We start from the raw sequence: 21174 nt of genomic DNA on the forward strand, positions 1-21174 counted from the left end.
GCTTAATTAGAAGAGGAGGGACAGAAACAGCAACACGGAACTGGGGAGGGGGTGGAGAAGTGGGAGTCAATTATTCTGGCTTTTTGCTGTGTTGCAGGTCTATCTTCTTACTGACTAAATTGCTCATCAGCAGTTTTGTGCCCAGGGTTCTTCACCCTGGAAGCGAGCTCCTGTCAGAGATACTGTGATCAGGAGAACAAAACTGAGTGGAGGTTGAGGGGGGAGAAGCCCCTCTAACCTCTGTGAAACTGAATGCTGGAAGAAGTAGAAAACACCATCTACAGTTATAATTGCTCCTTATCATTTATCTTAAATCTCTGATTGTTTACTTATCATTAATCCCATCTGCCAACAGAGCTGGAAAATGCACAGTAATAAATCTGGGATGGACATGTTGGTAAGGTTCACTATATAGAACATTCATGATCATATATTTGCATTTTTCAGATTTCATCTGACTGAATTTTCTCTAAGACTTTAACACACATCTTCTTTGTTACATTAGATTTCTATTTGCAGCTATTAAATATGAAACAGTTCCAAACATGTCTGAAGTTAATATTCTTGACTACAATTTCTAAACCCATGAACTATCTACTGCCATGCTGGTAGCAACTTTGTCAAGAGCCATAGAAATGTGACTTAGCAGGTTTGAGGGACATGACAATCCTATGAACTAAGTTCAGCATTCTAGATCAATCAAAACAATTTTTCTGGTATTCAATAATGCTGAAAAGTTGTTCATTTTATTCAGGAGCAGATGAAGGAATTGGGACAAGTTTGCAATTAATGTATGCTGAACAGAATTAAAATGGCAGTGCTGGCACAGGCTGTGACAGCGAGTTAAACTATCACTGCCAGAGTGGAGAAGCACAGATTCATTATCTGTGCTGCTGCAGCTCACTCCAATGTTTTATTCAGGACAGAACTGAAAGGTTTGAGTTTTTCAGTCACTAGGATAGGCCCACACTGACCTGTTTGGATATCTCTGTTCATGTTTCTCCCCCTGATGGAACTAACAAGGAGAAGTATGCAGGGAACATATCCTACATCTTCCTTTTCATTATTTGTGATCTTGCTTTTCTGTCTGAGAGACGTGCTGGGGTTAGACAAACATCTGTTGGGAATGCCTTAAGCACAGTTGATCCTGCTTTAGGGCCGAAGGATGGACTGGATGACCTCTTAAGGTCACACCTAGTCCCATTATCTTCCACTCTTTTTAAAGGGAATAACACTACTGGGAAATTACACCACATGCTGAGGATAATTCCCCTGAGTAAAACCCAATCTACATTAAATCAATAATTACTTGCAGGGAACATGTATTTTTAGACAACCCATTTAATACAATCAACATAAAGCTATAACCCTAAAAGTTGGTATTCTTAAACACAGGAAAATAAAGTATGTTGGCTTTTGTGGGTAATCTGACCTATCTCAATATTATTAAGAAGAAAATTCATTAATATTTAAAACAAAACATGCAAACGACAAAGCATGGAAGAGTATTCAAGTTCCTCATAGTTCATGTAGAGTTTAGGGCAGAAAAAGTCATTTTGCTATGAGTAATTGCTGCATGTGACTGATGATGTTAAAAAAAGGAAAATGCAGTCATGCAAAGACATAGGTGCATCTGTAGCTTGAAATATGTGTGTCCCACTGCACTCAAGAGTTACCAAAGGGAACTTTCCCCTCATCCTAGAGGTTAAGCACACAGTTAAGATTTGCAATTTCAAGGCCCTAACATTCTGAGCATATGAATACTGTGCTTCCAGTTACAACATCAAATGAGTTAAATCTTCACATGCCTAAAATGTTTGGTTTGCATAAATAATTATTGACAATTTGCTTGTTTGGAAGTGCATTGTCAATTTAGCAATTATTTTTTAATACCTGCAGTTAACCTCTTCCACCATCAGAAGATACTGTGGCAAGTCTGAATTTTTCTGGAAAGATTTAGGAGTCCTGCCCAGTTACTAAGATGTTTTGTAGGAGAGAACTGCCTGGTCTGTGTTTAGGGTGTGAAGCTATAAAGGATGTTAAGAAATCGATGACTTTTGGTGCACATCCCATAAATACTTCCAGATTAAGAGCCATACCCAATCTACCAGCCATAAACACTTGAAATCACAACTCCCATTCTTTTGTCTCCCTGTTTTGTCATCCACAGCAAGGACAAAGGGCCAGGAGATAAAACCAGCAGCAGCCAGACAAAATCTCTGGCATTTAGCATTTACTATCTGAGTGGGAGTGTGTGTGGAGGGGGGTTACAGATGCCCAGATATGATAAGTGTACTTGATAAACAACAAGAAGCGAAGATACCACAACAGAAAATTGTAGGTAATTTAGAATTTCCATTTCTAATTCCTCTTCTCCCCTTTTAAAACATGCAGTAGTTGTTGAAAGGAGGGGCAGCCCTCCCAACCCAGTCACACTTGTGAGGGAAAAACATCAAGTGCCAAAGCCTCTGGATCCCAGAGGTCACATACGGTTGCCATCCACACTGATGCAACTCTGAGCCTGAGTGATTATATTCCCAGGAGCAGGAGCCTGAAATGTGAGGATGAATTTAGAAGGCACTGAGGGAAACAAATGCACAGCCAGCTCTGCAACCACAGCACATGTATAGCTGCCTCTCAAGTGTTTCTGTTCTCCGTCCACTGACACGTGAGAGATCAGTGCCTACATTTTTAGTTTATGCGTTTGGACACAGTGTGCTGGAGGACTTGAGTTAAGGAATCTCGCATTTTAATCCGTCCCTAACAGGTACTGAAAGTTAACGAGGAACATGGAATTCATTTCCATATTCCCTTTCAGAAACAAAAGAAAACAAGTGACAGTTTTAGAGACAGAACAATTCACAGTTTGAACTTTTCAGTGTAAACAAACACATGAGAAATCCATCATCGCTAAAGGGCTGCTAACAGCAGCCAGGCTCCCCCACCCTCCCTGTGCATCTAAGCTTTCAGGAAAAAGTGAAGCAGGAATAATGATCTCTACGACCCTCTGGGGAGCCGTCCTCCCCTTCTCCCCCACCCCCGGTCACTTTTCACCTCCTTGTTCCACACACAGAATAAAACGCAGGCCCTGCAGTATTTTAAGTATGACCAAACGAAATTATTCTAACATTAAAGAGGTCAGCTGCACTGCTGCTGCAGCAAGCAAGCACGGCCAGATCTCCAGTTCCAGTTCCAGGAGCGGCTCCCGGTCTCCGCCTGAGCTATCCGGAGCATCAGCAGGAAGCGTGGCACTGCCAGGCTGTCCCACAGGATGCGTGGCAGCTTTGTCACCCCACAGTGGCTCTGCGGGTCCCACAGGATCTGAGCGCTGCACTCCGGGTGGGAGAGCAGCCAAGGTCATCCACAAAGAGCGCTTATTTCCCTGAACTCTTTCTGGGTGTGCATCTTTCAATTCGATGCGTCCGCTTCTTCCTAAACCGGCTGGGAAAAGCGCCCCTGGGGCAGAGCTGTCGAGCTGAGGATTCCCCAGGAGAAAGGCATGGTTACACCTCACATGGCCACCACTGCAAAGCCCGAGGCTTCCTAACTGTCCTGGCTCTTCAGCATTTTTATTCCACGTGGAAAGTTCACCGATAAATTACTGATGATCTTACTTTCTGCGCACAGGACTGGCGAGTAACAGGTAAGAAAAAACTGGGCTGAAACAGACTATTCTAGAGCTAGAGCCACAGACATTTTGAGCTCCAAAAGACAAGAATTTAAAAGCGACTGAAACGACTTGTGAGAATTTGTGGAGGATAGAAGAAAGCCACCCAGAGGAAAAGCAAACGTGGTAATTTTCCACCCAGAGATCCTCCATCCGAGGGTGGCAGGTCACACGCTCTTAAGACTCTCAGAGTTCACTTCGGGGTGGAAAAGATGTGTTCAAAGCAGCACAGGGGAGCGAGTTAAAAATAAACAGCTGGAATGTGGAACTTCAAAGATTTTCCGTTTATTGTCTTTGTTTCTATTTTGGCAGGATGTAACTTAAAAGACACCCAAAACAGGCATGTGCCAGCAGTTTCAGGAGTAAGGCTAAATAACAAGTAATTGCCTGAGCTCCCGCCCATCTAATAAGTTTCCTGAAACAAGAATCCTATGAATCCTTTCAAGCTGACTCATCCATGTAACATTCATCTCCCACGAGTCAGAATTTTGCATGCTGCAGTGCAAAGCTGTTTTAGCCAGCTTGAACATAAACCTAAATGTTCTAGGCGCTCCCATTTTGAAAAGGAACCCCTACAGAATTGCTCTTATGCCGTTTTTGAACACCACTTGTTTTTTTTTTAAATGCGAATTAGTTACAGGATAGGATAAAGTTACTATGCTAATGTTAAAAAAAATTAAAGCAAGACAGCACTTGCTGCAGGCAAGCCACAAATATTCTTGCCCAAGATAAGAGTCTTCACTGTACCAGGTGGATGCTGGTACAAATGTTGTCTGTTATTGTGAAGTTCCAACAACAACTCCAATTTGCAGGAAGGTTAGTCACGATAGGTCTACTGTAAATATCAGCACTTAGCAGTACTCATCATTTCCTCCCTTCCCCCCCTTCCCATAACCTGCATACTGATTAGAATAGCAGAAAATTAGTGTTCTGCTGTCACAAATCAGAATGCATCGTTGTTTTTAAGTAGCTTACTAGTTTATAAAAAAAATTGTGTTTTCTTCAGTAGGACAGCATGGTCACACACAAACAATACAGTGGTTATGCACAATATGATCAGGAAAAACTACAAACTAAAGGATACATGTGGTATTTGTTAACTGAAATAACAAACAAATAAAATACGTATTAAAAACCTCATCCTGTCCAATTTTACATCATTACTCCCTCCAAAAATTGATTTTTTTTCTAGCTACTGGGAATGGCGTCTACGGATTCCCTCATTAGAGGCACTCAAAGACAGGAGAAATTCATCCAAGAAAAAGCTGTTTCATGTATAGACCTGGTGCTCAACAGTAGAGTGATGCTGGGTTACACAAGCCATGCATGTCTAGGAGAGAAGTACAACCTTTTATCTCTTTAAACTTCATGCCTAAATACCTTTATCATTGTAAACTGACTTAGCAGTCTTAGTCTTGCTCAGACTCTATTATTTTCAGCAGATAATTAAGATGTGCTAGTGACAGTCAGAAGAGGTAGAATTAATAGCAAATGTCCTCCTGTGTGAGTACTGAAATGTAAGAGCTCCACACCACAGCCAAACTGTCCCTTCTGGAAAACAAGCTGCTCTTTTTTAGTAAATCCTTTTTAGATTATGTCATGTGTCTGAACTTCCCTGAAATGTCCCCAGTGTGGTGAATGATGATCTTATTTAATACCTAAATGGACTTCAACTGCCACAGACTGTTGCCTAATGTCAATAATTTAAAAATAGACTAGATTGGAATAGAATAGAATAGAATAGAATAGAATAGGATAGGATAGGATAGGATAGGATAGGATAGGATATTGGAAGGAGCCCACTATGATCCAGCTGCCTGAGCGCTTCAGGGCTGACCAAAAGTTAAAGACTCTTCAATGTTGCTCTGTCTCAGATGAGAATTTATTAGTACAAGCAAAAAGCATAGAAGGTTTGGGTCAAGGGTTATTACAACAGCTGGAGCCTGGTTTAGAGTTATGCAGTAAGGCAAGAAAGTCAGTTTGGTGAAGAGTGAGTAGTCTGGTGGTGTCAGGTTATTTTGAGGACTGCATCATCATCATCATCATCATCATCATTGTCATCGTCATCATCCATCAGGATGACAGATCTTGAAAAATCAGTTACACATGAATAGAACCAACAACAGCATCAGGGCTATTCACAGGAAGAAGCTTCTTGTCTCACCTTGTAGGTCCTGGACTAGATGGGGATAAGCTGTCAGCCAGTGGCACAGCAGCAGCAAGAGGATCTGAGATGTTCTGACCTCCAGATTTTTCTGGGCTGTTTTTCTGGGGGCTCCTTTTTAAATTGTGGCCATTACCAGGAGGTTGGCCTAATTCTGGATCTTGTGGAGTGTTCTAGAACAAAAAAAAAAGAGAACAATTTAAATAGTGCTTCTATTTTGGAGAACACATAAGCTTAAGGGGTTTTGTTCTGCCTACTACCAGACAACCTCTGCGGTGGCTTTCACTACTTTGATGGAACTTGTAGGTTCTAAAGCCAAGCCATTTACTTTCCTAACAGCAGAAAAGCAGAAGGAAGTGGTTGAGCCAAAAATAAGTGCTAGGAAGAAAAGAGGGAGAGAAGAATGCAGCAATTGTTCTAAAGCAGCCAGGGCCTTTACTGACCCAAGGAGGGTATCATCTTCTCTTTTTCCAAGCCTGGCAAATGCTTCCTTGCTAAGCAAGTTTAAAATGAGAGAGGATGGAAACAGGCTATAAACTTGAACATTCATAATATTAGCAGTATATTTGGAGTTAAGTTAGAGTTAAGCCAACGTCATTCAAGACCCAGCACTTGAATCCAAGTCCAGATTCCTTCCCTCCCACTTCAACAGAGCTCAGAATGCCTCTGAACTGAAACAGAGGGCTTGATTCTTCACCGGGCTGTCCTTCTCTGATAACAGCTACAGGAAATGCTGGAGTTTCTGTAGTGACAGCTAGAAATGCTATTCCAGAACTGTGGCTATGCTGCATCACCTCTTCTCAAAGGCAAATAATTACCTGGGATCTTCATCCATGGAGATATGCCTTTACATGAGTGGATTTTTTTGTTTTGTTTTTATTGCAAACTATTGGTTTTGCTGCAGGGAGGAAGAGAGGCCTGTGCAAGCACCAGGGTTACAACAGGTAGTGGCACCTTCCTACTGATTTTTTTTTTTTGAAGAAGCATCCTTAAAAGGTGAAGAAGAGCTGGAAAGGGCTGCTCTGAACAGTAGCTGAGGTTGTTCTTGGAGCATAGCAAAAGAACTGGAGTAATGGAGAGAAACAATCAAGTGAAAAGCAAAAAAGTCTAAATGAAGGCCTTTTTCAAATCCTGTGGCACATCAAGCAATAGTTAAAAAGAAGGAAAGCTGCTTCATCAAATCACCCTTAACATAAAATCATTGTTGTTTTAATTCTTAATTGTAGCTGTGAAAAGCCTAAGGCACACTCAACCTAAGGACACATAAGTGTATTACTGATGGCAGAACTACTGCAGGGTGACACCAGAGAGATTAAAAGCACAGTGCACAATTCCAACTCATTTCTTGCGTTTTTTTGCACTCAATTTTAATGTTTATTTTATTCCAGCCGTAGAGAGAGCGGAGAGCTGTTGTTCAGAGAATTACACTGCTCTGTGTGAACACGGTGTGCTCCCACACAGACAAAAGCTTCTCGAGCTCAGAGCCAGGAATGAGACACCCAGCGGACGAGCAAAGCCCGTGTAATGAGCGATTGAAAAGGTCAGGGCATACTGAAAATACAAAAAGACTTCCTTTATACTTAAGACAAATTTGATTAACTCTCACATCCTTTGCCTTTCCCTGGAGGAATCCCTTCACTACAGCTTTGTTTGCAGGAGTCTCCTTTATCTCCCCACTTTCCGCTGGGAGAGACCAAGGGCTCTTGGTTTCATGATTGTGAAGCACTTACCCAGCATGTGCTGACATCTGGCATTTAGAATATTTATCTAAGCATATATGTTGGCTGCAAACCCAGAGTATATGGCAAAAAAATACGAAAACATCAAGAATTATACAAAGAAATTTGTTTCTTCCATCCAGGGGGAAAAAAAAAAATAGAGCTGAGTTAGCTTACAGGGCTCTGTTTTGCTTTTGATGCAGTGTTTTGGGCAGCCCTGCTTTTGTTTGCAAGAGAAATCTGCATGGAGACTTTATTTCAGCATGCAGAGAGAAAGAGCTGTGAAAAAATGTGTTATTGAATTAATTACCAGGAAAAACCCCCAATCAGTGAGTGGGTAAACTCCCACCAAGCCAGGTGAGGCAGACACATGCCCTGCTCTTACCTAGTCCATGTATCATGTCTTATCTTGAGAGGTACAGTGGGTCAGACCCAGAGCTGGGCCACAAACAAATGCCTCACAGTAGCAGCCAAATTAAAAAATAATTTTCAGGCCCCTTGCAGAGAGAAATGACATTTTTTCCTTTCCTTTCCTTTCCTTTCCTTTCCTTTCCTTTCCTTTCCTTTCCTTTCCTTTCCTTTCCTTTCCTTTCCTTTCCTTTCCTTTCCTTTCCTTTCCTCTCCTCTCCTCTCCTCTCCTCTCCTCTCCTCTCCTCTCCTCTCCTCTCCTCTCCTCTCCTCTCCTCTCCTCTCCTCTCCTCTCCTCTCCTCTCCTCTCCTCTCCTCTCCTCTCCTCTCCTCTCCTCTCCTCTCCTCTCCTCTCCTCTCCTCTCCTCTCCTCTCCTCTCCTCTCCTCTCCTCTCCTCTCCTCTCCTCTCCTCTCCTCTCCCAAGAAATTAGGCCAATTTATAAAACTGTCCAGATGCCTCCAGCAGCCAGCAAGTGCAGTGAGAACTAATTATCTGTTTTTCCTCCTTTCTTCTGCTACCTTCTCAAATTTTCTTCAGCTGCTTTGGGTGCCAGGCCGGGATGAACACCTCACATCTCCCCTGAGATGATGAAGAGCCTCATGTTTTGTCTCCTTCTCCTAAAGCCTCTGTCATGTTCCAGAGCAGAAAATACACAGCAATTAAGTCATTAACTTATTTACACAGTGCAGTCTCGGTAGCCACACATTGCTTCTCATTAGTCTCTCCTTCACAAGATCAGCCACTTAACCCAAAAGGCTCCTTTAGGTTACAATGCTCGGTTCTGCTGACCTGCAGTCATCCCACTTTTGCAGCCACAGCACGATGGGGATGCCTCCTGCACACAAACTTCCTTTGCGGAGAACGAGGATCCTTTGGATTGTCATCCAGAGTCACAAATCCCATGAACCATGTGATAACCAGGGGCTAACCTCCCTGTGGGCTCATTTGTGGCACAGAAGGAAACACTCCCCACCAGCCTGTCACATCACAAACACAATAGCTCATTGCTACCGAGGCTTAAAGAGCACTAACAAATGCGAGGAGACCTCCAAGCAGCAGTACAGCTATTTGAGGACCCTCTGAACCTTAACATGGAGTCAGGATAATTTGTCATTGACTCCCTGAGTCACAGAACGCTCTGGGGCCGGAATAATTTTGGTAGAAGTTTGCTGTTGCTGTTCATCTCCAGAACTCACAAGTGAACTGCAGGATGTAGACATTTATGTGCCTGCTATACCTGAACACCCCACCTCATCAGAATTAGGGTGTTTCCCTATTAAGACACAGAGAAGGACCCACATCCCTGATTTTATCAGCTGTTACACCAAAATTTGGACTTAATATCCAAACAAAAGCACCGGGAGGGGCAGATTCAGAAGAGAGGAAGATCACAACAAACCACGTCATTTATGTGCACACATTTGAAGACTACACTTAACATTTTCTGTAGGTTGTTTGGGGTCAGGGCACTGGTGGGTTTTTTTGTTGGCTTGATTGATTTTGACTTTTTTTGGTTTTAAGTAGTTCTGTGGTTTCAGGGAACTAATGTTTAAGAAGTTATAGTTCAGCCCTTAAGTGACTGACATTGGCCACAGAAAAATCTGACTCTTGTTTTTCCAGTTCATTACCAAATTTAACACGTATTAAAACAATCTTAGCAGCACAGGCTCTGTTGGAGCAGAGAGGAGTTTGAACTGTGGACACTTTTTCTTTCTTTCTAGGCTGTCAGGTGTTTGATCAAAAAGCAAAATTCCCCTGTTACCTCGTAAGGCAAAAGCACACGTGTTCAAAAGAAGCTCAGAAGAGTAATTTAGCAAATAATCTAAAATAAATCTTAATGTAGATATTTACATGTAAAATGAACTACTAATATGCCAAGATGCAGAAAATCTTTATATATTGGGTTTCTACATTTAATGTATTCATGTAATCATCACAAAAGAACATGCTTTGTGACTCTAAGCCAGACAGCAGAAAAACATAATTCAATTTTTTGATTAAATTTTTTAAATTTAGCCTAGTTATGCAAATCAGGTGCTGAACTATCTTTGCAAAGCGTGTTTTTTTATGTTTTTAATTAACATGTGTGAAAACAATTAGGAAGACTATGGTTTGTTCACAAGTATCATCAGAAAGCTGCAGTTAAATAAATTACTTTTGAGTTTCAATACATGCAGCCTCTGAAGTGATTGACTACAGAAGCTTGCAGCTAAATTTGTTCTGTATTTGTTTCCAGTGTACCGTACTCCTGTTTGAAAAGGATTCTCATTACAAAGAGTTAGTTAACTGAAAGACCTAAATAATTATAATAAAAACCAGAACACAGAGGTTCTCAGCATTTTTAAGTCTAAGATAATTAAAAAAACCCAACAACAAACCAACCAGGTTTGTCTCAGAGAGTGTACAAACATCAGGAGGAAAACTAAACAGCCCATACTTTTTTTCCCCTTTAAGGCAGCAGAATATTTAAACAAATACAATTGATTCTCCTGAAATATGCACTGTAATTTGCATTAAACCCTTCCAGAAGCACTGCAGTAACAAGAACACAAAGTAAATCTACAGGATCACTTTATTTTCCCAATGACTTTGAACAGGATGCTGGAAAAAATGAAAAAAGAAAGAGAACTTCATTAACACTGTAGCCAAAAGTATTCTGTGCACTGCTGCACTGAAGTTATCATACCAGAAAGAAATTCCTCTAATGCTGCCTGGGAGCCTGTGGAGAGCCCAGCTCCCAAAACCCTGACTCTCCCAGTTCAAAGCCATGAGGCAAAGCCACAGCCTTGTGTTCCAGCCACCCCAAAGCCTCGAGTCTCCCAGCACAGCACCAGGTCAAGAGCACAACAAGCTCTGCCTCCAGCACCCGGCATTCCCACTCAACCCCTCAAATAGGTGAACTTGCTTTGGCTCCCCTTCCTCCTTTCCCTCACTAAAAGTTGCTTCCTCTTCCATCTGCCCTCTGCCACATTCCTCCATTAAGCCCATCCTTTTATAGCAGTTGCTGGAACATGCCAGAGCTCTGAGTGCTCAGAGTAATCTTCGAAGAGTTACATTAGATTTCCATTCCCACTAACTCCCTCTGCTTTAGTGGAGGGGAAGCTGGAGCAAGCCTTTGCAAATCTCAATCAATAAACCAGAAATTGCCTTTCCTTTTTCTCCATGTCTTCCATTACAAGCTGGGGCGGGGGGTTAATAGTTTTTTTTTTTAAAAAGTCTGCCTGCTAGAGGTTGTTCACATGGTTGGGAAATCAGGGTTTTTACATGGCTCTTGAAATATTTTAAGACAGAACAGGTTTTTTTTGGAGTCACCTTTTCACTCTTCTGGCTTTTGTTGTTGTTCTTCAGGAACAGTAACCAAGTAGTAAGTTAGAGTTCTAAAACTTCATATTTTTGGAGAGTCCTTGTCTCTTCCTTGTTTGGAGAAATGGTACCAAAATAAATAAGTAGACAGTGAGTGGATATTGCTTTAACAACTGGGACTTTGCAATCAAATCAGCAAACTCTGGTCAGCAAAACCAGTGATCCATCACAGGAAAGTAACAAGTATATTGAGCCAAGCTTGAGCTCCACATGACACTTTAGATCTGAAGAATTACACTAAAACTCAGTTTTATCACCTTGCAAGGGAGCTAAATGTGATTTTAGCAAACCACAGGTGCATTACTACCCCTTTTTGAGAGTGGCTGGGGTACAGCAGTTTAGAGAGGATGCCTGTCCTGACCACTTCTTGTTTTTCTTGCCAAACATCATGACTACTTAATCAGTTGGATGTAATTATGATCAGATATGATCAGATAGGAAGAGCAGACTCTATCCTTAAGGGAGTCTCTGTAGAATTTTGCAATTACAGTAGATTTTTTCTTTAATCAGTAATGCTGTCATTTGCTATTGCTCCTGGCGTGGTTTATTTGTCTCTCACGGGAGTAGAATTTTTAGTTCATACCTAGTCTAATTAAAACCCTCAAAGGGGCAGGAATGCAAAAATTGGCATTTGCTTCTCATTTAATTTAATTTGCTTCTCACAAATAGAAAAAGCAAAGCAAACTGTGATATGGTAACAATGGTATTTGAAAAATTCTGACTACAGCTTTTGATTTTTCGTACCTACAACCTTCTCTTAGAGATAAAAGGCTGCTTTTCCTCCTGAGAAACACCTACTGAAATGGCTCTGGCTGTGAGCACAAAAAAAACCACTGGTGTGTGTAGGGGGGTGTGTGTATACTTATATATTTATAGTCACCATCTCATCCTTGATTTAGCTTTTTTCCCAGAATACACAACCTCCTCTCAGCCACAACAGGAACAATTCAAACCTTCAGGCTTCAGTGCTTGTTTTTATGACTCTTCCAGTCCACTGAGGGCACCAAATTGTTTGTCTTTAGATTCTTGGAATGCCAACATGGGTGTCTTCTCAACAACCTAGGAAGCCTTGCTATATTGGAGGAATATGACTAAATGAAGCTTGGCTGTGTAACTCCTTCATGGCTCTTGTTAACTTCATCCTTCCACACGTTTAAAGTGATCTGTGGTCAGCAAGCAAAGGAAAATTCACATTTATCTTTGCATTTTCACTACTCTGGCTGCAGTAGTTTTCCTTTGTCCCTTTCCTGATGTTGGTGAAGGCCTGTATTATTTTCTTAAGGATGGGAGGTGTGTATGAGACATAGTGAGAGAGAGGATAAAGGTGATGATCTTGGGAAGCAAATCTCCATCCCATAACTCGCAATTTTCAGTCACTCTAGTTTTAGCTAAAGCAGCTTTCTGCTGAGTGGTCCTCAGCAGCCTGACAATAAATGACTTGAGAAGAAGTACTATTAGGAAAATAATCTCCAAATTGAGTCCCAAACTCTGGCATGCTTCCCAGTCAACAGTGTTTGCCTGCCCAGTAATTTCATAGCTGTGGAAAATGCAGGTCCAACATTTTCACACTATTTCTTAAATGGAGAAATGTAGTAAATAATTACAGAGGAACTTTATAAATATAAAATATTTTTCCTTTTCATCTCTACCCATAAAGTCACATGTCCCATGAGAAATGATGACGGCTTTACCGTTGTGAAGGAAGCTTTAACCATTAATACAGAAGAGAAGGACCAGTCTTCCAACTTCCTTTTCACTATACTTTCAAATTAAGAACTCTGCCACAACTTTGCATCTTCTTCTTTCATCCCCTCTCCTTCACTCACAGTAAAGATGTAAATAATAATGTGAATAATAATTATTCATTGCAGTGAGGAGTGACCCAGAATTTGCTGCATTTGCATAAAAGGACATATAATTCTCTGAAAACACACAATGTTCTTTTTGAGTAAACTCAAAGAAATACTTGACATTATTTACCATAGAATATTGGACCAGCAGTAATTATCACTGGAAGTAAGAGTTAATGAATGTGGTGATTGGAGATATGCTAGGACTTTGTGAGCATCAGGAATGGACTGTAGCCAACTGACAGAGACATCCTGATGTGCACTGGATGAAATGGAAGGAAAGTGAAAGGGAGTTGTAATTCCGGGAGTAAAAGTTGTGAATGCCAGTGGACACAACTGAGAAGAGCCCGTGTAGGGTAACAGTGAATCGCATTAAAATGCTGTAGGCAAAACTACCGTGCAGAAAACTGGGAATGCATTTTTGTTCCCAGCTGAACACTAACAATGGAATGTATACAGATGTTCTTGCACTATTCAAAAAGTATGTAAACACCCAGTGTGAGCCCCAGACCTCAGAGGGATTTGCCCAGTTCTCATCTGAGGGAATGGAGGCGGAATGCCGGGACAGTGCTGCTGATGAGCCCAGCACGTCCTCTGCTGATCCCTGTAACACCGGGATCTGAAGGGAGAACCATGGCAATCAACAAGAGCCATCAGTTCAGAGAGACTGAAATAAGTTGAAAGATGGGAAAAGTAATAATGCAGAATATTAACTGCAGGATGCTCAGCAGTCAGATTTGTTCGTAGGAAACAAATGGAGAAATCTGAGCAGGATCACAACATGACACTTCAGACAACCACCAGACCCTGGAGAAGTTGTGGCCCATCTGGCAAGTGTTGCCTGTCTTACACATTTCACAGCAGAAAACAGGGACAAAAGGATAACCACACATTAAGATGTATGTTTAAAGAGAAATGAACGATTACAGACGTGTGGAATAACCAGATTTGTTTGCTTTTTTGCTTATTCAGAAAAGAAGAAGAAGAAAGGATAAAGCAAAATATGTAGAAATAACTTCTATGTAACTTGACTTTGAAATTCCCTCTCCAACTCTGGGGCAAAAGATGCATTGCTAGAACTTCAATTCAGCAGCAGTTTTCGCCTTCAAAGAGCTGTACAAGTACTTGGTAACTTTTATTTTTCTGTACTTGTGAGAAAGGCTGTGGCATATGACAGTGTTCCCCTTCAGAACTCTGAATAGCAAGAATTAAAAACCTGAGTTAAAAGTATTCCATATTAGAAAACCCAGCCTATTCAAGCTTTACAAAATTTTATGCTCATGCCTCCAATTATGAACTCTTTCTGTTTTTAACATCCTCCACCCACCCCTTTAAAATGAGAGCAAAGATGCCCTGGTAATGGCAGCATTCCAGTAGATGGGAGCCCGAGATAAAAAACAATCAGGGAAGTCAATAATAACCCTGTAATGTGCAGTCACTTTGGGAGCTGTCCCTGAGCTCTCTGCACAACCCCCTGGAGCAGCGTGGACGAAGCTGGGCTGCAGAGACAACGTCTAGGATCACTCTCCATCCCACAGAGCATGTGCCTCACTCTTGCTGACTTTTTAGGTGGCAGATTTGTTGGTCCTGCTCAGATTGGTCTCATTTCTAAGTGTGGCTTTCTTAGGTGGAGCCCAGACTATCCAGAGGTGCAGGGCTAAGGAAGTGCACAGTTACATCAGCCTCTGTGAAACTATGAGTGTTTTCCTTTTATTAAGGCCATGTAGATGATTTTTGGAGATTTAGCCATCCAGAAAAGTCAAGGAAAAGAAGACAATGTCATTCCTCCATGATACCCTGTTCATTTGGCTGGATTAAGAAAGATCTGTTTCATGGGCAGCACAACAGCTGAGACCTTCTGCAGTTCCATAAAGTGCAGTACTTTCCACAGCTTCCCATTAAGGAACACCTCCCTTGCTTCACCTGTATTTTGCCTGCTAAAGGCTGGATCTCAAGCGTCAAACTGTTCTAAATCAAAATATCTGTTCTTCCAGAATGCTTCTTTTTCAATTTAAAGACCTCTTCATGGAGAATTTTACTTTTCAAGGAAAGTGCATCCCAAAACCAGCTTATGTTTCATTCAGCATAAGCCCAACAAAGTGTGCCACTGTAACAGGGCAGGGCACAATCCTAAAATCTCTCAGCAGCTTGAACTTTGTGTGTTTTACAGCAAAACAGAACATGGTTTGTATATGTGAAATCACTTTGTTAAATATACTGCTGGCCCCAGCCTTGTTTTACCCAAGCATCATCTTCGCCCATTTCCACTAAATTTAGATGATATTCTCAGAGGCTGGTCTTTACAAGACAGATTGGGTATTTACTTTTTCTCTAAGTGTCTACTGCATTCCTCCTAGTAGCACGTTTATTCCACAGATCTTTCTACTCATTAAATGAGTTCTAAACTTAGCACAGGCTCTCCCAGCTTTAATGCAAACCATGTGCGTGGCTTCCAAATGACTCACTGAGAGCATGAGCTGTGCAATGGTGTTCTCTGATAAACACATAAACAAAAACAACTCTGATCAACTGGTTCTGAGCGAAAGAACAACACCAACAGAGCTATTTCAATGGTGTTAGGGTTGGAAGGAAAGGCAGCCAGCAAAGGGGGTCAAGTACAGGGTGTTTCTCTAAAGCATAGATTGCTACTAGAGAAAAAAACGTTAAAAGAAACCAGATTTTTTTTACAACTTGCTGAAAACTTAAATGTAGCTGCCTTGCAAATGAGCAGTCAGTGTCACAAAACCCAAAAGCCAGAAGCAGATGCAGAAGAAAAAGAGCAGCCAAGCCTGGTGCTAACATTTCGACTGCAAACCATGCAAACCAGTTTCATCATCCACTACCTGCTGTGCTCCTTGGCTTGGTGGTATAAGGATGGCTTTATTGGCATTGGGGAATTTCTGACTGAAAATTAAAATATATAAATTTTATTGCTACTTCTTGTTATTTCTCTGTTAATAGTATTTTTTAAAATAATTTGGATTCTTAGCATATTTTGTTTTGCTTTGGTTGTTTGGTTGTTTTTTGGTGCCGGTTTTTTTTGGAGGGGTTGGAGTGGGGAGAGGTGTCATTTGTTTTGGTTTTTACAGTCTGGAAAGGAGATCAGAAGCTTCATTTCCTTTTTTTTTTTTTACCACATTTCTTAATAAATTCAGTAGTTTTAAAGTAAAGTCTTCTCAGCCTCAGGATGACTCCTGAACAAATATATTTGACTTCCAAAAGCTTCCTGAGTGGAAGCTGTACACAATGGAAGAGAAATCCTCATTACTTAGTTATAGAAATTAACATATTCTACTGTTCCCAAACCTTGATAAAAGTTGGGACCAAATCCTGGGCTAACAATAAAACTTGGTAAGAATAATCAAGAACTGTGGAAGATTTTTCTTCTAAAAATTATTTATGAAAAAGTCTGTAATAGTTGTAATTCTGATGGCCTTGAGGGGGTCCACTTTGCAATGCACAAGGTGCAGCAGGTTTGCTGAGACCTGAAGTGGAAGCAAAATGAATCCTAACCCATTTTAGCATCTACCATAACATATGGAAGAGGAGAGGATAAAATATATACAGGTGTTTTAATTGTTGAAATGAGTGAATGACAACTTTTATTCCAACTTGTATCAGCATAGTAACTTCTAATGTAATTGTACACCAGTAGCCATAGCATGTCATTGCCTTCATTTCAAAAATCTAAAAATAAACCACCAAACACCACCGTGCATTAGCAACACGCCCTGGGAACACGGGCGTAAAGTCCGGGATCGGGACACACACAGTGCAAGGTCATTTCTGAGCAAGGAGGAGCTGCTGGGTGCCAGGGCTCTGGGGCCACCACAGGCACTGCCCTGCTCCCAGGCTGGGGTGCTGGGATGCTGGGATGAGCCAGCCCTGCTCATCCCACGGGGATCCCCCAGGGATCCTGTCCCCCAGGGAACAGCCGCCAGCGCTGTGCCCTGATGCTTTGGAGCACTGTCACTGTCAAAGGAAAAAACCAGACAAAGTTGCTTTCAATTACCATTGATGACACTTAAATATGAGTGTAGCGGGGAGCAGAAGGTAAATGTGGGGTAAGTGGCCCGTGGAAGCAATTTCTGTAAGGTTTGCTCTAGGCTAGGAGGGGAGGAAAAGCAATTGCCCTGCCACACTCACCTCATTCTCTGCACTGCTGTTCTCATTGCCCATCTCGACTCGGATGTCCAGGATCACACAGCAATTAAAGAAAGATGACTGGAAGAAAAGAAAAAGCTCTTAATGGGCTGTGAAAAACCAAACTAAAATAAAACAACAAAAACCCCTGGAAATTTTGGAGGGGTGTCATCTCAGTCACTGTGTCAGCTGCCCCTCCTGACGTTCAGCCTTACAATGATTCTAAGGCATAAATTGGGGAAAAGAACTCTGAACGCTTTTATTTCCTAATGTCTCTCTGCTGTCTTCCCCACACTGGTTCCACTTATGCTGAAAGACAGTCCTTGAAACTCAGCTCTGTTACTCTGTTTCTGGATTATTCCAAGACATTTGAGCAGAAAGACATTTTCCTTGCCGAGGTTACTTGGGATGGACAGCCCAGAGGAAAACCTTGTTGTTTTAACTGTAATCAAACCACTTTTATTTCTTGAAATTCCTGGACCGAGCTGCCTGCTCACATTGTCAGAACCAAGGGATTAAACCTGACTGTCACTGAAACAAACAAGTTTCAAAAACGCACTCAGAGAAAGAGTAAATGGATTTTTTATCCTGATCACTGGCATCGTTCCCTGCTCTTCTTAGGCATTATTCTGTTACAGTGTTGTGTTCTAAACACATTCTTTAGACTTAACAGGATCTGCCTGCCATAATTACTGTTGGTTTTATACTAGTTCAGCTCTAATTATTTAATTTCAAAAAAATCCTCTGAGCAGTTCTAGAGTTAAGTGTCTCCCCAGGCATTGTTCATTTCTGTATTTTTTTTGGAAAGGGTACTCAATAGTAGAAGTACACACCAGAGATTCACTTATAGGCACTCACTTCTTGCTCTAGACATTTTATTTGGGGGCTCATGCATTGAAACTCACTGTATTTATTCAATTACTGAATAGGTGAAAATTACACAGTGTCTTCAGGTTTTTTTCCCAAAGACTTTGGGATTGGTCTGCAGCATGTGTCAAGAAAAACTCCATTAAAGTCAAAAGAGAGATTGCACTTCGAAGTCTGTAAAAGAGAGATTGCACTTTAAACGCCAAAGAAACCATACAAGCTTTTAAGGAATGTTGTTACTTATTACTACAGTACATTTTTTAACTTGAAATATTATTTTACTTCACAGGAGGCTTGGAGAGACAGAGAGAAGTTTGGTGTTGTGCCCCTAAGCTTTGTTCTGTTTAAACTTGATTGTCTGCAGGGGATACAGCAGTGCTTGAACTTGCTGCTGTTGAAATCACTGGGACCAGGATTGCACTTTCAGTGATTAATTAGCAACGTGAGGTTTTATCTGCTGGGGTTGCTGCCAAGTCCTGTCCTGTTTTAAAACAGTTCAGAGCTATGCTGAAGACTGGATGTAACATTTTCAAAATCACTGTTCCCCAAGTATGAAGTACTCCATCATGGATAAATGCACACACACAAATCTTTCCAGGCTCAGCCCAGTGAAGTGTTCCAAGACAACACATTAAGATTACAATATTTTAAGTATGTATTGATATAATAAAACATTCTCACACTGTTAGAGCTGCTGAGTAAGGTTTAAATGCACAGGAGGGAAAGAATAACTCCACTATAGAGATATGCTTCCGTCAGCAGCCAGCACAATTCTTTAAGAGTGAATATAGTGGCATTTCTTTTCCCCTGACCTGCTGAGCTTTTCTCTTCCCAAATCTTTTTCTGTCCCTACAGACATCATGTGAAAATACCTAGAGAGTTAGAGCTCTCTAAAGTGTCCCCTCACAAGCACTTGCAGTAATAACATAAACGGGGGAATGAATGAATGAAACTCTCCCAGATCCCCATGCAGTTGTTCAGTTAATTGGGGTGGGGTCTTGTACGTAATTGTGTAAAATGCAAATTTTGCTTATCAAGTTCTTAAATAGATTAGCCAATGTATGTCATAATGTTGTCCTATTTATTTTAGAGTATATTCACTCTGGTGCATAATATACCATCAACATTTCTAGCACCAGCTCAACCATACTGACTGTTAAGGACAGCAACTCCTTATAGAGGCCAAAGTTCTAATATTGAGTGGAAAGATAACAATGCTTTATTTACAGCTTTTTATTAAAATGCACAGGAATCAGAGTAGAAAATGACAAGAGCACAGCAGAAGTGCCAGCTGTCGAAAATCTCCACTAACACATCGTATCATATTGTCTACCCACTCTTTTCTTTCCCTAGAGCATGAAATTTCCCAATTTTCACACAATTCTCACATTACCATCTGCTTAATAATGAAGATAAATGTCATAAATAGGAAATAAAGACATTGCAGATTCTCCAATAATGAAACAAGTGATAATAATAATAAATTGTGCATTACATTGCAGAGTGCTAAGGTAATTTTTTAGATTACAGTGTTGCTGTAATCCTTTTTACATACATTATTTTTAAATCATTCAATGCACGAGCATTACTTAGGTTGCAAACTACAAGTGCTTTATCATATGTATAGAATTTCAAATCAACATTACAAACATGCTAAAAAATCCATCCATTAAATAAACATAGGTTAACCAAAAGATAATCTTCATCACCTTTCTATAGTATCTCTCACAATTTACATGTCATTATTGAAATTATTTGAACACTACATATTTTGAAAACAGCTCAATGGTACCAAATTGGTTTATTCAGCCTGCAGAGACTTTTGAGCTGAACAACTGCTTTCCTGAAAGCAAACAAGAGGATGTTTAATGTTGCACTTACATTCCAGGATTTATCTGGCACCTTTGGCTTCACCGACGCTTTTAGAGCGTGCCTTCAAACCATTCCTTCCATCTTCACCTCACCAGTTTTCGCCTGATTTTCCTCCTACTTCTGCTCAGACTCATGAAATGTAGGCTTTCTCTCCGAGACCCACCTTCATAACCTGCTCAACAACCAACTTGCCTCCACCCCAGGCGAGAAAGAAAACAAGTTACACCTCCTCGGCCCGGCCTCCCCCTGCTCCTGCCAGGCTGCTGAGGCTCTCTGCATGCCGTAAATCCAGTGCTAATGTTTTTCACAAAAGCAACCCCAGAGAACATCAGTTTTGGGTCAAACATATTTCACTTCTACCGTTTCTTGGCTTGTGGTATAAGCAGTACTTCTTGCACTGCAGAATTTTTTCAGTGAAACTGTGTCAATAATATAGTGGAATTACGCGTGTGTTGTTTTCAAGGGAAAATTGGTATTGGGGGGAATATCTATTCTGCATTTTGTTTTCAGGTTTGTTTATGTGTTTAAGCTCATTTTTCATTTTCTCGTATTGCCCTTGAAAGCTGTCAGAAATACCTGCTACCAAATGTTGATGTGCCTGTTCAGGTTATGGTGAAATAATTTCCCATTTAATCATCCTGAAGGGTGGAGACGTGACAAAAACGCTTTGAAATGTGATGTTGCAAGAAGTACTGGTTTATGGGCGAGCTAATTGTTATTATTAACTCTGATTGTCCATTCCAGCAATGCTTCCACAAAGGGGTGCTGAGAAACACAGCTGGTAACCAAAGACAGAGTATTTATCATAAACTCCAAGGGATTAATGAGTTTCTGTAAACACCAGTGGTGCTTTCTGGTGCCACAAACCAAAGGAATGGTCCACTGTGGGTTTATTGCACCTCGAAGAGTGTGAGGCAGCATTGCTGAATCCAGCATGGAAAAGTCATATCTGACATGAATAAAAGGCAGGATTTCATAGGGCAGCCACATGTTGTCTGCTGACTTTTTTTCCACAAAGTCTTGGTCTACAAACTCCTGACTTGGAAACATAAAGCCTGTGAAGAGCTGAAATGCACAGTTGCAAGATCAAGGGCTACATGAATAGCCCTGCCTTTTAAAT

General features: G+C 41.0%; 1 protein-coding gene across 5 annotated transcripts in view; it reads right to left on the minus strand.

Moving 5' to 3' along the window:
* TACC2 (transforming acidic coiled-coil containing protein 2) overlaps window positions 1-20233 on the minus strand; it is a 118537-nt gene extending 98304 nt beyond the window's left edge. For 2 of the 5 annotated variants that reach the window (XM_020583896.2, XM_020583895.2), the window contains exons 1-3: window positions 20064-20209; window positions 17319-17396; window positions 5832-6004 (exon numbers count right to left, since the gene is read on the minus strand). In XM_020583896.2, the coding sequence (XP_020439485.2) occupies window positions 5832-6004; window positions 17319-17351 (206 nt within the window). In that variant the 5' untranslated portion in view covers window positions 17352-17396; window positions 20064-20209. Of the gene's footprint in view, window positions 1-5831; window positions 6005-17318; window positions 17397-20063 lie in introns of all 5 variants that reach the window. The other 3 variants (XM_019292850.3, XM_020583894.2, XM_020583897.2) reach the window with 3 other exon arrangements.
* Window positions 20234-21174: the final 941 nt, after the last annotated feature.

This window comes from Corvus cornix, chromosome 6 (genome assembly GCF_000738735.6).
Source record: "Corvus cornix cornix isolate S_Up_H32 chromosome 6, ASM73873v5, whole genome shotgun sequence".
Lineage (NCBI taxonomy): Eukaryota > Metazoa > Chordata > Aves > Passeriformes > Corvidae > Corvus > Corvus cornix.